This window comes from Sardina pilchardus, chromosome 14 (assembly GCF_963854185.1).
Source record: "Sardina pilchardus chromosome 14, fSarPil1.1, whole genome shotgun sequence".
Classification (NCBI taxonomy): domain Eukaryota; kingdom Metazoa; phylum Chordata; class Actinopteri; order Clupeiformes; family Clupeidae; genus Sardina; species Sardina pilchardus.
In genome coordinates, this window is record NC_085007.1 from 21402212 (window position 1) to 21418691 (window position 16480).

Consider the following 16480-nt stretch of genomic DNA (forward strand, 5'->3'; position numbering starts at 1 on the left):
AACGTTCCTCTACAGGCACGAGGCATGGCCTCAGAGCTCAGACAGGCAGTTGGCACATGATAGACCCAGTAAGGTGCAAGAGGCTGACACTGATTGAGGACTGTTGGTTGCATTAGACTTCACAGTGCTATCCGGCCCCCTTCGCTTTCCATTCATCTTCATAATTAGCCATTAGCTTATATTAGCCCTCAGGTCAGACTGCAGAGTAGTGTAATGGGGGAGTGGCTGTGGTAGCGGCTGGCTGTGAGACTCGTGTGAACACAGGAGAGCCACTCAGCTGGAGTTCTAAAAAAAAAAAAATCTAATAAAATGTCCCTCTTCTATGCACTGCGGTGATAGAGGATCGAAAAAGCCGAGATGATAGGAAGGTCATTTATACGGTCTTGAAGAATGGCTTGGGTGGCGAACCGCTCCAACAAATCAGATATCCTGTCAGAAATTGGGCCCTATAGGATGGTGCAGCCACCTAAAAAAAAAATCATCAAAAAACATCAAAACCAAACCCAAAATGTTTCCGGTATTCACAATCAGTCTGCTTTCAGTTGGTGTTCGGTAGCAGTGAAGTTCAGGACCTTGCAGCGTTGAGTAGTGACGAGTGTCCAAATGGCACCATTCCAACAGACTTTAAGTCAGCGGCCACTTTGGCCATTCATGAGGCCATCCATTCATTGCACTTCCCGATGACTCAAAGATCAGAGTGACCACATGAGTATGCAGAGCTGTCACAACTCCAAAGGTCATCACTCGTCGAGGAAAACAGATCTGACACATTCAGCCATTCAGCCGGCTCAAGGTACAGCCTGTATTAAAGAAGACCAAAACGACAAAGAAACAGTCACGTATGTAACATATGGTTTTATTAATAAATGTTGAACAGGGGTGATGTCATTGCACCTCATCTGTTAGGTAGTAAACAATAATACAAAACATCACAAAATGTCTCATTTTTTACAACTCAAATACCCTTCTCTTTTATATAACAAGTGCTTCACAAAAACACTCTCCATGGCAATTCAGTATTCACGTTACACTTCTTGCACAATCACCAAGACTTTTCCCCCAAACAATGGAAACTGTCAGGGGGGTATTCCAAGTACTGTAGGTGGTTTAGCGACAAACCTGGTTAAGTTAACCCAGAGTAAGTGGTAAACCTCCTAATAGAAGAGCTGTATGGCTTTATTCTCCTAACAAAACAATGCCTTTGGGCTCTTGTTGTAGGAGATTTACCTCTTACCCGGAATTAACTTACCCAGGTTGGTCACTACATTGTTTGTACATACCTGGAATACCCCCCCAGGACAGCAACCCCAATACACAGTACGGTTGTTCTTTCGAGCTCTTTCAGGCCTTGTGTCCAGACCACCAATTCTTATGATGTTTCTGCGCAAGATGGTGCAGAGAGAACAGTGCCTACACCAGACAAGGTCACATTCAATAACAATGGGGAGAACAGTGATTGCTCAGTAGAAGGCATGATTCATGTCCAAGGACACTAGAGACTGAAGTCCGTGAGTGTACAGGGACAAAGAATCATTTAGTCTCGGCTGGAATGGACACAGGTGCTGAGGGAAGGACCGTGCCAACTTTCTCTGCAAACTACATGACTTCCAAACAGGCCTTTCAACCACTCTTTGGTTTTGCTAGCCAAAGCTTGATGACAATTCACTTACATGCTTGATTCATGCTTGAATTGTTCACATCAAAAACCTTCCAGTCTATCATAATATTCATTATTACTTAATCATACTAAATAGTGTATACGTGAGACATCTGAAGCCTAGAGCACCTACGATGCATCAATGTTAGGAGTAATCACATTATCATGATTAATGGGTAAATGCAAAGGCACTTCTCTGTGCTGGCTAGATTGCATTGTTTCTGAGGCCCGAGGTACACATGGTATCCTTGGTCAAACAATTGTTGCATTGATAGGCTTACAGTATGTGAGAATAGTGTGTATGTGTGTGTGTGTGTTAGTGTGTGTCTGTGTGTCAGAGGTTAGAGGTATGAAATCATTCTTCGTTAGTCAAGTCTATGGACTGTCCATTGAAATGTACTGTCCAGCTCTACTGGATGTGTCTTTGCATATATTTGTTGCATACATCAAAACATGTAAATATTCAAGCTTTTTGTATCAAAAAAAGACAATCTGAGAAGGCATCTGGACGATCTAGTCGTATTAGTAAGTGATTTGAGAAAAATCATATTATTATTTCCCATAATTATTAGCTGTTTGGGGAAATTAACACTTTACCATCATGTGGAAGATTTCTTCAGACACTGGGTTGAAAAAATAAATCCTACAAATGAGCCAACGGGTAAACAAATAAAAACAATACATCTACACCTAACCCTATCCTACAGACATTATGTAAAATAGCACGTCCTAACTAATGGAGGCTAGAACTACCCTCCGATGGGAGACCAATAACATCCAAAACACCTCCAGTCCCAAATGACTGGACCGCACTTTAGCCTGATACAAGGCTAAGGGGTTAGCATAGGCAAATGAGCATTCCCTTCATGCTGGACTTGGGAGGCTGCACAGGAAGGCTAATGCTATTGTGTTATAATGTCCATGATTGTGCTGAGTATTCTCAAGTGCTTCTGGAATACTGGAGTTGGGGTAGTAACTCAGAGGAGTTCAATCCAACTCACTTTGTGTGTGTATGTGTGTGTGTGTGTGTGTGTGTGTGTGTGTGTGTGTGTGTGTGTGTGTGTGTGTGTGTGTGTGTGTGTGTGTGTGTGTGTGTGTGTGTGTGTGTGTGTGTGTGTGTGTCTAAGGCTCAGGCTATAAGTATTCCTGACAACATACATAAATACTTATGTATTCTTAGTAAGTTGTTTGCTTGTTTGTGTTTGTGTGTGGGGGGAAGGAAGGTGAATAATTCAATCCGACTCACTGTGTGTGCATGTATGTCTGTGTGTGAGTGCATGTGTGAGTGTGTGTGTGTGTGTCAGGTCAGGTCTGGTCAGGGACTGGCTGGTGTGGATCTCTGGCCCTTCCTGGGCCTGAGGCTGGAGGAGGTGTCGGTGTCAGGGCTGAGGAGGGGAGAGGAAGGCCCCAGGTTCTCCACGGGAGGTGAAGAGTTGCGCTGGCGGAGCGGCTCCAACTCTTCGTCCTGAGGAAGAGGATACAGAGGTAGTGGGCTGTTAATGGACAACGAGCTCAGTCCGGTGTCAAGGAAGTCCATGTCAGATGGCGCAACCTCAGTGCAATGCTGCTGGCTTGAGATTCATTCTGCCTTCGCTGGGTAGCGCAAGGCCCTGTCAAATCAGCCCTGTAAAAATCACCTCAGCAGCCAGACGGTCCATGTAACACGCTGAGAGTTTGGATATCTCCGAAGACGGTGTGACGGTGTAGCCCTGCCTTTAAAACAGGTAGACGTGTCCTTCCACTACAAAGCAGTATTACTGATCATGTAATCATGCTATTGTTAGCCTTAACTTCTCTTTCTTCAGCCCTGATGAGGCAAAAATATATATACCTGGCGTGTAATCAACTCAACGCCTCCTTTCTTCCTGAACTACTAATTGGCCCCAGGTGGAATGCAACTGAGTTGAGCTCTTCATAGATTATGAGAGAAAGAGAAGATAAAAACACCTGCCCCTGGCTAATTACTTAACATGCAGCCGCACACCCACCGATAGGACAAATACAGACTCCATCCAGACATCGTCATCTTAACTATACCTACACTCGGAGAAGTGAACGGAGAAGTTACAGTCCGTTATTTATAGGCCATGGCGTGGATGGAGGAGGATGGAGGGGAATGGGGTATGGGTGCTGTCTTGTCTTTACCGTATCTGCGATTTCCTCTTCGGTGTGGTCTCCGTAGCGACCTGTGAGCTCCAGGTCTGAGAGAGCGCTCTCCACCAGCTCCTCCTCGTAGTCAGTGTGGTAGTCCGACTCCTCTGGAGGGAGAAGGGGGCCAGAGCACACGTGAAGAGTCGGGTTTCAGTTCAACTTCATTAAACGTGAATCAGTGTGCATGGTGCATCAGCGGCGCGATCACCTGGTGTCAGGTGTGGGTCTGCAAGCACCTCAGCACCTTTTAGCTCCAGCCCACGCTTCTTTCTCATTTTTAACATGACACCCTTTCTGAAGGCACACATACAGTATTTGCACTCACTCCCCAACAACATGCCATCTACCTAAATTCATTTATTCATTTGAACCCCCTAGACATTTCTTTCATTTTATTTAAGGTTTAATAAATTACTTAAAATTCATATGAAAGTTTCGTTGTCTGCCTCCTCTTGTTATGTTGTGGTCTATAAGAAGATCACAGTACTGTGTAATTTGTAATTTAAGGCAAATTAAAAAAGGACATGCTCCCTATCAAGCGAGGAACAGTGCATTGCCGTGGGATGCAAATGCAAGATTGGCAGAGCAACTTTAACAGAAACACTTGCTTAAAATCACAATAATGTATTTAAATGTGAAAATGATTTCAATCAACCTTATTTGCATGCCCTTGTAAAAAAAAAAAAAAAAAAAAAAACAGTAAAAGTAAGATTCCAGGAGGAAAATAAAGTGCCAACAGAGGAGCATCAGGAGGCGTCACATTTAAACTAAGGGAAGGACCTTCAGCTGGCCTCTGCTCTTACCGTCCACTAGAGTTGATTTGACGGGCTCGATGCGCGAGACGATCTCAGCCAGGTCAGTGAACGAGGCATTAGGACAGGTGACCACCTGTGCAGATACAAGACGAAAACAACCAGCCAGAGTCAGACACAACAATTTCACCACGACACGTGCTGCTATTTTAACTCTTTCTGAGGTTAGAGGTATGAAATTCATTACCGTAATTTCCCAACTATTAGCTTACACATTGATTTTGCAAAAATTCTTCAGCTATGAGGTTACTACACGGGAGCAGTTGATATGGTATTATTATGTTTTTGTTTCTAAACACTGTTCTGCGGCTTATACACAATGTGGCTAACACACAGGAAATTACTGTAGTCCCGTCTATTGAAAAGTACTGTCCAGCACTGCAGCATGTGCATTATGCAAACACCGAAGAGAAAGCAAGCAAAATCAGAACAATTATTTCCCATAATTATTAGTTGTTGAGGAAAATCAGCACTCACATCATATGGCACAGTTCAACAGTTGAAATCTCAATCTTATTTGGGACACAACAAGCTACCAAATGAAAAGAAGTGTGTGTACTGTATGTGTGTGTGTGTGTGTGTGTGTGTGTGTGTGTGTGTGTGGCGTCTCACGTTGTTGCTCTTGGTGTTGTGGAACTCCTCCTGGTGCCTGTCTCTCAACATCTTCTCCACCACACCGCTGCGGGACCACACGTCAAACACTGTCTTCCCGTGCTGGTAGCCCACCTCCTGAGAACACACACACATTTCAGAGCTTTGCGGAGATGGCTTTTAGGTCTGGACTTTGTAATAGTCTACTGTTACTTCCTAAACATTGTTGAGTGGGTTTAGAAGTGTGTAATAATATAATCGGGCCTCTTCCATTTTACGTATTGTGTTCTTTTCTTAGACAGATTCATTTTTCATCTCTGAAACTGATACGCTGATACGACTGCCCAGAAAAACAGTTTTTGATCTTTTTGCTGTACTCTATTACATACCAAAATCCTGCAACTACCTGTATACAGAAAAATACACTGATTTAAATCACTTCTAAGGAAGAAATGAAGTGCACAAACAGATTTAGCTAAGACTGTACAGTGTACACACAACTATATACTTTTGCACTATGTGCAAATCTTGAATAGCCACAGGCCCACACCAGAGTTCTGGCACAGTTCCTGAGAACTTAAAGCTCGACACACACACACACACACACACAATGTTTCATGTGAATGGGCTCCATAACACATTCATTGTCATGGCTTTTAATCGATTTCGCTTCAAATTTACATTCCTTTCACTTAAAGATTCGCAATCGATGGACCAATGGTCCCCTGTTTCCGAGTGAAGGGTTCATCATAAGGATGCCGGGTTCATTATGAGGACGCTGAATGGGACACAGGGAGAATGAGGACAGACTCACCGCAATCTCGTCGAACTTCCCAAACTCCAGAGTGCGGTAGCGGTCGATGGGGGGGCGGATGTACTCGCAGTAGTCGCTGTTCTTCACAGACTCCAGCTGCCGCACGCAGCACACATACGCCAGCCGCGTCTGGATCTCTCCCATGTTCAGCACCTGCGACGGAGAGACACACACACACACACACACACACACACACACACACACACACACACACACACACACACACACACACAGACACACACACGGAAGCTCAAAGACACAGCATGCCCTTTCACGGCTGACATACACAACACATGTGCACTACACGTGCACAACCATATGCGTGAACGTCATAGCAACACCACAGCACATTTGTCTCACTAATTGTCTCCACAAATTGCTGCAGCTGATATAATGTCCAAAATGTTACAGAAAACTCACCAACAGACATGGAACGATAATAAATGGGGTGCAACCAGTAGGAGTAGATTATTTCAGCATTTCATTTCATTAACTCAAATGTTAAGGCTTCACTAAATTGGCCAGGTCTGTTCGGTTACATTTTAATTAATTTGGGAGATAGGACAAGGGCGTTTTGCTGACACTGCCTAATGATAATACCCTGGAACATGAATGCAACTTTGGTATCCAGCTGCATTCAGCTGTATAGTTACTGTACATAGTGTCCTGCATCTGCATTACAGACCGAGTACCGCACATGACAGTTCCCTCTATGAGATGCAGATCAGATACAGGTCACAGGCAGCTCATTATTTTTCCTGGTGTGCAGCACTCTTTAATTGAATGCGTGTAGATCACTAATTAACTACACTTACTTCTCCATTGGCTTAATTAAGTCAATTCTCAACGTAACAGTCGTGGCTGACGTATTATGTAGGTGCAGTGTTCATTACACACACATATACGTACGCGCGCGCACACACACACTCATAATGCACACACACGCACACACACACACTCACGATTCATACCCACACACATACCTACATGCAAACCCACACACACATACACAAAAACACACACACACACACACACACACACACACACACACACACACACACACACCTCCTACACATTCATGTCCATCACCTTGACTTTCTCGGCAAGGGGATTGAGGCGTTTCCATAGCAGCCACCACCCTGAGAGTGCATCCCCATAGTTGGTGAGGTTGGTTTCATCCTGGCTGCCCACGTCTATGGCAATCACTACCTTAGCCCCCATGGAACGCGCCACATCAGCTGTTAGTGAGGGAAATAGAGGATCCAAGTGAAACAAAGACCAAGATTAAATGCAAGGATTATGGGGAAATGACCACGTATGTGCATTTACAGTTGAGAGACATGGTGAAAGAATATCTCTATAATTTTTGGCCACACACACACAGCATAGATCTTAATATTACTGGATCATCTCTGAAATTGCTACAACATACTGTGCTTCTCAAATCAGACAAAACTTACAGTACTTTACATTAAGTATATCGACACGTTTTTTGTACATTTTGTAATACATCATCATTCCCATAAACGCAAAAACAATGTACAGGAAACAATGTACAGCAAATCTAGCTGAAAACACCAATCAGGTCTTTCCACTGTTACAGGGCAATATTCACAGGAAAGCCTGTGAACAACGACCACACATAATGGAAGATCACTGATCTGACTTTGACTTAGTCTCACATTCACCAGACCAGAACGAATAAACATGGAGCACTACACATTCATGAAACCTCATTTACTTTTCATAGCCCTCACTAAACATCACTTTACGATATTGCATTTCCAAAACCAATGCTGCTTTATCTGTGTAATGCAGGTGTCAGAATGTGTGTGTGTGTGTGTGTGTATGTCTGTATATTTGTGTGTGTGTGTGTGTGTGTGTGTGTGTGTGTGTTTGTATTTGTTTGTGTGTATGTGTGTGTGTGTGTGTGTGTGTGTGTGTATATATTTGTGTGTGTGTGTGTGTGTGTGTGTGTGTGTGTGTGTGTGTTTGTATTTGTGTATGTGTGTGTGTGTGTGTGTGTGTGTGTGTGTGTATTTGTTTGTGTGTATGTGTGTGTGTGTGTGTGTGTGTGTGTGTGTGTGTGTGTATTTTTATTTGTGTGTGTGTGTGTATATTTGTATTTGTTTGTGTGTGTGTGTGTGTGTTTTATGGATATTATGAACACATCTATGCATTGCTCTTGTGTTATGGCTGAGGCAATAACGGATGTGGTGCTAGCGGCGGAGGGGTTATTGGCTCTATAAGGGCACCTGGCAGGTTGTTGATATAGCCACCGTCCATCAGCAGGTGTCCGTCTTTGGGGTCGCACAGCGGGGGCAGGTAGCCAGACAGGGACATGCTGGCACGCACGTACCTCCACAGAGAGCCTGAGAGAGAGAGAGCGAGGGAGGGAGGGAGAAAGAGAGAGGGAGAGAGAGAAGCAAAGATAAAATTAGAATTAGAGTTAAGAGAGTAACTAGAGTTAGCAAAACAGAGGAGAGTTGCTAGAGAGGGACTATACATTAAGGCAGAGACTATTTGCACCCGGGTGTAAATAATGAACATTACTATTTACACCCGGGTGCAAATAATCAACATTACTATTTACACCCGGGTGTAAATAGTGTAATAATCAACATTACTATTTACACCCGGGTGTAAATAGTGTAATAATCAACAATACTATTTGCACCCGATGTCTAACATCCATGTTCTCTGTCAATAGGCCTGTGTATTTACCAGCTCTACAGTAGGCCAGGCCTAATAGTTTTGAACAGTTTTTAGCTGTTTTGCCATGTCTGGGTTACTTGGAAGTGATTATACAAATATTAGGGTAATGAGTGGTCATGTGGTAGCTTCATCAAAGACAAGCTACTTTAAAGAGTTGTTTTCTGAGTTGTCTTCCAGGCAGCGCTGCCACTTGACTTAAAAACACTTAATCCTACTCCTAACCTTAACCCTAACCTTAACCTAACCTTAACCCTAACCTTAACCCTAACCTTAACCTAACCTTAACCCTAACCTTAACCTTAACCCACGCCTAAGCGCCTTCCAGGCAGCGTTGGGGGCTCAAAGTCAAAACACAACCTTTCTAACAACTACTGAAGCCTACTTCTACTTAACTCTACTCATAACTGAAATAAAACCAGGAAATCTTTGACAGGTTCAAAAAGCACAAACTCTTATTTGCCGCGAGGTAACGTCATCTAAGAAAAAAGAAGTCATGGTGCGTACTTTGGCAGGCAAAAAAAAAAAAAATTAATCAGAGGATCGAACCCAGCACCTCGAGCATGGTAAATCAGTCACTTTACCGCTGTACTGCGCCCCGTTGATAATGAAGGGGAGAATACTAATTATTGACTCACTTGTTGGGGTTGCTAGGTAACGGTAAACAAAACAAAAAGATCGTGTTTCTTGATTGTGCTTGCAAACGGACGGCTTTACCCGTTCACTGAATAAAGTTTGTGGAAATTTAGCACCACTTTCCCATCTCAAATATAGTTTTAATAATCCTAACTTGTTAGATTTAGGTAGGCCATCTCCTGCCAAGATGGTCCCGCTATGTTGGATAGCACGCATTTCCGGTTTGGGTGCAAATAAGAAAATGCCTCCATTCCACTATTTACACCCGGGTGCAAATAATCACTCCGATACATTAAATAGTTACACTGCATACTCAGTCATACAGTATAGTATAGCATAGTAGTATAATATAGTATAGTAGTTATACTCAGCCAGGGCTGAAAGACCAAAAGAGCAAAACAGAAGAGAGTTGCTAGAGAGCGACTATACTGTAAATAGTTACTCTGTGCACTCAGTCATATAGTATAGATTATTACACAGCTCTTCATAATGCTGTAGAATGCTCCATTCACTTGAATAGGCCTTCCCAATGTTCGGAGGTCTGATATTAAGATAACAGACCGTTGCGATAACAGACTGCTGTCAAGGAAAATGGGTTTTGTGCCTCTAATTCTGTTTCATATCAATCCGCAACAAATACATTTGCTTATTGCAATGGAATTTCTTTTGAAAGTGAAACTCAGCTAGTAAGATGTTGCCAAGCAACACCTGAAACTGTCAACTTCTATCTGTGTGGTGAACTATTTATTTTATTAATGGAACCACGAAACGGTAGCCAAGTCAATGCTAAAGACACACTGTGTTAAGTTTCTTTTCTCGCTTTGGCAAGTAGGCGTATAATAAGCGGGATAATGTATAGAACGCTTCGCATCGGGGTCCGGTTCGCCCTGTCGGGACCTATTTCCCGATAATGACAGGCATTCTATACATTATCCCTTACGTACTGTATAGTATAGTAGCTACAGTATACTCAGTCATCAAAGCCAGGGCTGGAAGACCAAAGCTAGCGCACGGAGGAAAAGGTGAATGTTAAATGACAAGGCTGACAGACAAGAACGAGATCAGAGTGAAGCTCACCGTCTGTGTGTACCCTCATGGTGGAGTTAGTGATGTCAGTGGTGATGTTGAAGTAGGGGATCCACAGGTCCTGTTCGACAAGCAACAAACACATTCACCACACGGACCCATTTACCACCTGACCTCATACCACCACTGTCGTTATCAACACCTCATACTGTACCGACATACTGTAACCCTCAGTCCTCACAGACAAAATCATACAGGAGGAAACATCACTCTGTGGCCTCTGACTTTCCATTGGGAGAATAAGGTCTGTGTGTGTGTGTGTGTGTGTGTGTGTGTGTGTGTGTGTGTGTGTGCGTGTTGGGGGGCATATCACATCACACAGAGGGAAATTGGGAGAATAATGTGTGTGAGTGTGTGTACTGTATGTATGTCTGTCTGTCTGTGTGTGTGTGTGTGTGTGGGGGGGGGGGGTATCAGAGAATGGCAGGAACTGACCTCGATCTGCTTGCCTTTGAAGATGTTGCTGATGCTGGAGTTGAAGGCTGCTCCAGAGAACATGGAGGTGATGGGGTAGGTCAGGTCCAGCACTTTCTTGAACACGGAAGTCATTTCCTGGACAGAGACAGAGGTCAGACACACGGGTCAGCGTCGGCATGGAGGCTGACGAGCCGCAGGGGGAGGCAATTTCAAGATGACCTCTAAAACACTCCAAAGGCCGCAGGTTTTACTGAGAAACCTGGTGGGTGATTAATTCTGAGAAGATGATAAAATTACTCCTGTCCTGTTATGTCTGAAAAAGTCCTTGGTAGGGCATTCTTATTTTTAAACAGCAAACATGTGCATGGCTTTTTTGAAATGATGCAGTGAGTAGTTTTGGTATGGCACACATGCACATCTGTTTGTGTCATGTAACATGCATAAAATATACATATATTTAACCTTTTTTGTTTGTTTGTTTGTTTGTTTGTACCAAGTGTGTAGGGCAATGTGTGGATGTATGTATTTGCTTGGATGTGTGGATGGATGTATGCGTATTGTGTGTGTGTGTGTGTGTGTGTGTGTGTGTGTGTTTCAGGCGTCTCACCACGGCCCACTCCCGTGCCCGTATGCGCATGCGGCTGTGGCTGCGGTCCTCGGCGTAGAGCGCCCCCATCATGGAGCCAATGGAGGTGCCCCCCACTAGGTCCACGGGGATGCCCGCCTCGATCATGGCGCGGAGGATGCCCACCTGAGAGCATCCCCTGAGACGGGCAGACAAACAGGGAGAACAAGAGACAAAAAAGAGATGAGGGACAGAGAGAAATGACATGAGAGGACCATGCACGAGTGCTCACTCACAGATCTGAAACAAAACTGCTGAAACAAATTCCTATATGTTTTTTTTTTTTTTTTTTTAACATAAATGGCAATAAAGTATCTTGAACCTTGAACCTTGAGATCTACATTTGAACGCTCTGAAGCCTTTCAGGAATTCCTGAGGTAGTCGGGGCACAGCCGTACTCCGGATTTAAAGCAGGTCCAGCCGCATTCCATTCCGACTGCGACATTGCTTTCAGAAGCGTCCCAGAAACGCTCTCCGTGCTACAATGGGGCACCTCTGTCATGCTTCTGAAACATGATGCCGCTGGACACTTGGTAGAGTCACAAAACTTTTGACTGGAGTTTTTTGGCAAGAGGTCATCGAGGCAACCGTGTCACAGCTGTAGCGGCACGCAGCCGGACCTAACGTAAATCCGGGTCAGTGATCTATGAGGTCTACTGGATAAGGGCCACCAATGTCCACCAATCACGTTTTTTTGTGCCGACGGCAGCTTTTTCTAAAGACATCCTATGTTCACAGCGCTCAGCGCCCTCTGCGGAAAAAGCCCTCGTCGCTGACCCTTTCTTTTTTTTTCAGCACTAAGAGCGGTGAAAGTTGAAATCTAAAACAGCGATGGGCTCGTCAAGGTTACCTCTCTGTCGCTTTTTGGTAAACTAGCAACAATAAACACTTGACCAAAGCGCTCTGAAAATGAGGTTAAGGGCGCTGTCATCGGAAAAAAAAACCATGATTGGTGGACACAAGGCCCAAAGATCTTACAGCGTCGAAGACCTCTGTATGCATTGGTCTACAGACCTACTGTACATATACTGGTTGAACTCCACTTCTCTTAACACTCTATTCACTTATACGGGAGCTACTGTAACCAAAGTAGGACTGGGACACATTTCCTAAGCAGAGTAACACAGCTAGACATGAAAAAGGGGTAGAAAGATTATAGAAGAGGAGGGAATTATAGACAGATTCGAGGGGGAAAAATGAAATGAATGAGAAATGAAATATAAAAAGTTGAGAGCTGAGTAGACTGAAACACAATAGCAGCATGGGGTGAGGGGAAGGAGAGAGGAAAATCTGTAACCAACCTTTCAGGAACCTCCTGAACATGATAGAGGTGTGACAGACAGATAGAATGCTGTCAGAGAAAGACGAGTGCGGGAGGAAGAAGGGATGAGCAGGACCGAGAGAGAGAGAGAGAGAGGAAGGGTGAGGAGAGGAGGCAGAGAGGATGACTGAAGAGAAGGTGAGCAGAAGCCATGACAGTCTGTGTGGGAGGGGGCCTGCAGCAGAACATGAGTAGTGACTCAGAAAAGACATTCGTCATCCCAACAACCATCTCAACATCATATTGCCTTAGATTATTATATTTTTCCCCCCCATCAGGTTCAGTGGTGCAGTTGGTGAGTCAGGCTGTGTATAATTATCAGTGTGAGTGTGTGCGTATGGCAAAATATAAGGGTGTACAAATATAGCATTATTAAATGCAGAAGTGTAGGTGGGCATATTGCAGAGTGAGTGTGTGAGACGGAATAATGGCTAACATCAGGGAATGTGTATGAGTGTACTGTATGTGTGTGTGTGTGTGTGTGTGTGTGTGTGTGTGTGTGTGTACCTGGCTCCACCTCCGCCCAGTATCAGTGCGATGGCGTTGCCGGTGAGAACACGAGCCAGACGGGAGAAATCAGAGTGGCGGTCCGCCGGCTTCTGGAACACGCGCTGGTACATCTCCCTCTGGTGAGTGAGTATTGTACACACACACACACACACAGACACACAGGGAAAATGCATCTTGTGAAAATCAGCACCAGCATCTAACTCAGCATCAATCCAATAAAAGAGTCCATTTGGGCAGCAAAGCGGCCCGGTGAGAGCTGAGGTTGCGCTGAGGCTTCCCCCGTATATCTCTGTCATAAAACTCTCACGGTCAGAGGTGGCTAGACTTGAGAACATTTTAAATCAGGCGGCCACGCAAATCATTGAATACAGACAGACAGAGGAGTCTGTTAGCTGGCCACATGGCCTTTTAATAGGCGTGGCGGTGGGTAGTAATTAGTGTGGTGGACTTGTGGTTTAAGGTTAGAGGCGTGACGAGAGATCAGCGGGGAGCCAGAGTGACGCAGGAGGTGTGTGCCATTAGCCGTGCTCCTTGTGAAAAGGCTAATTAGGCTGACTAAGAGCTTTAGCGGACACATTTGTAAGCATGATTTATTTCTCTACAATCGTCAGGATACCTGTAGATGCGATACCTCTGTCTGCTCTGCTTAGTTAGGCTTGTTCTGTGATGGCTTAGTTTGCTTCTTCCCTTCTCCTCTCCCCCTTCCCCCTTCAAGTGTCTTTTGCACTTACCAGGGTGTCATAGTCAGTCAGAGTCAGGCTGTGATTGATGTCAATTGATAATAAATTAATAAACAAATAAACAAATAAATAGATGCCTGTTGTGCATGGAACGTTTAGCTTTATGGGGTGTACAATATGGCAATGTGTGATGCTACAATATGGTAATGTTAGATCAACATAAGGTACGGTAAGGTACCTTTATTTATATAGTGCCATATATAACATAAGCCATTACAAGGATGTAATCTTCAGTGATAATAATGACCGATTTTGAGGGTTCCAATTAAATGTGCCATCATAGAACAGTCATCTACTTCATCATGAAACAGAAATCATAATACAGTATTGTAGCATTGTAGTACCATTAAGAATCAATCTGTCATGGACAGAGAACAATTATCATGCTGCGCTACATAGCTTTGTGGCTGGTATGACGTGTGACAACCATGCAACATTAACGTGTTTATCTGATATGGTTCACTGATTGATGCATTAGTTTGAACATCATCTAAGATTCAGTATTTGATCAGTGAAGAAATAATGATCAAGTCAGTACCTCCAGATCTTGTGAGAAAAAGTTGTCTGATTGTAGTTGCAAAAACACCCTATTCCTGTCTCTGTGCATTATAAAGCTTAATTGGGCTACTTCAAACACCGTCCCAGGTTTCCAATATGAAACCTACAATATAATAAATGAATAAAATCCATCTGACACCTTTTATACTAATATCTATGGGGGTTCTATGGAGATTAAACTACCAATGACCTATGGCATACTCAGGATATGATGATTCTCCTACCAAACGAGCAAAAGAAAATGTTGCAAAAACGAGTCCATCCTTCAGTCACAAATCGATGGAAATAAAATGTCTGAGGCTAATTGAGAGCAGTTGATCCATAGATTCTACCCATCAGATTAATAACATCAATCTAACTGAATAACTAAGATTTAGAGTTGACAGCAATGGTGTCAATGGAAACAGAGACAGAGGGAAAGGAATGGCGACCAGTGACCTATATAGGCCAGTGATGGCGACAGAAGAACACAGAGAGAGGGGGGCAGACAGAGGGACATTAAAAAGGAGAAGCAGGAAAGTGGGGACCAGACCAAAAATAGAGTGACAGACGGACACAAAGTCCCACGGGGGAGAGGTCACACAGTCAGCAGAAAAGAGTCGTCTGGAGAGTTGAGGAAAAAGGGGACGAGGTGCAAGAGTACTAGAAAAACTAAAAAAGCACTCAGAGAGCACAGACCTCCGCCAAGCCAAAACATACCCTCCTCCTGGATCCAGACGGTTATACGGATCACTCCAAATTTAATCGTTTATTCCTTGGGTCATTTCAGACCTTCTCTGAAAATGTCATTGAAATCCATCCATAACTTTTTTTTTTTTTTTTTTTTAAGTATATTTTTTGGCCTTTTTGCCTTTATTAGTACAGCACAGTGAAGAGGTAGACAGGAAACAAGTGGGAGAGAGAGATGGGGCGGGATCGGGACATGACCGCAGGCCGGATTCGAACCTGGGTCCCCGTGGGCACTCGGACCCGTAAATGGTATGGACGCTGCAGCCTGCTGTGCCACAGCGCCCCCCCATCCATAACTTTTTGAGTTATCTTGCGAAGACAAACAGACAGACAGACAGACAAACAAACAAACCCCAATGAAAATACAACCTCCTTGGCGGAGGTAAAAAAAAAGAAACACATCCCTGCTCGTCAGTCAGAGTGCCACAGCAAAAGTGCTACAGAGGTTAAAAGAAGACACTATATGAGTTATGGCCTTGAAATGTTCAGGTCATTGTCATGAGCTTTCATCTCGTGATGATCGCGGAAACGTAGAAGAGAATCACAAAGCAAGTACGTCAGAAATGCCCTAGGCTGTGGAAAGTCAAACTGGAGCAAGGGCTTTTCTAACATAGTGAGGTGTGATCACTGTGTGGAAGTAGTATGCATGGTGGTGATCCATGCAGGAAATCAATGCTGAAGCACAGCTCAAGATCACCTGATTTACACCTTGTCCTAACCGGATCCAAGCGAGCGACTGTCAATGTTGTCTGTCTACACTGAATCCGTTAAATATGCCATTGTGTTGTGTCACAGGATTCCATATTTCTCATTCAAAATAGTAGAGCAATGCGAGCGAAAAAATAAATAAATAGAAGCAGGGCGTCCGACAAAAGTTCTCTCAAAAACGTTGCGCTGCTCGCGTCGCTTCAGTCAGGACACTCCAATTGAAAACAATGGAATTAAACTGATTTTATCGATAATGTTCGCTCGCATCGCGTTCGGTTAGGACAAGGTGTTAGGCTTTAACAAGGCCAATCGTGACAAAGGTGAAGATTCCATTCTCTGGTCTGATGAGACCAAAAACTATCTTTTTGCAGATATCTTTTTGGATATACATCATCCAGAACTGATTGACTCCG

At 43.9% G+C, this 16480-nt stretch overlaps 1 protein-coding gene across 1 annotated transcript in view; it reads right to left on the reverse strand.

Moving 5' to 3' along the window:
- Positions 1 to 840: 840 nt before the first annotated feature.
- pnpla7a (patatin-like phospholipase domain containing 7a) overlaps positions 841 to 16480 on the reverse strand; it is a 42574-nt gene continuing 26934 nt past the window's right edge. The window contains exons 25-35 of the mRNA XM_062554127.1: positions 13330 to 13448; positions 11484 to 11640; positions 10895 to 11011; positions 10451 to 10520; positions 8281 to 8397; positions 7115 to 7263; positions 6026 to 6178; positions 5233 to 5349; positions 4612 to 4696; positions 3803 to 3915; positions 841 to 3122 (exon numbers count right to left, since the gene is read on the reverse strand). Coding sequence (XP_062410111.1) covers positions 2973 to 3122; positions 3803 to 3915; positions 4612 to 4696; positions 5233 to 5349; positions 6026 to 6178; positions 7115 to 7263; positions 8281 to 8397; positions 10451 to 10520; positions 10895 to 11011; positions 11484 to 11640; positions 13330 to 13448 — 1347 coding nt within the window. The 3' untranslated portion in view covers positions 841 to 2972. The remainder of the gene's footprint in view (positions 3123 to 3802; positions 3916 to 4611; positions 4697 to 5232; positions 5350 to 6025; positions 6179 to 7114; positions 7264 to 8280; positions 8398 to 10450; positions 10521 to 10894; positions 11012 to 11483; positions 11641 to 13329; positions 13449 to 16480) is intronic.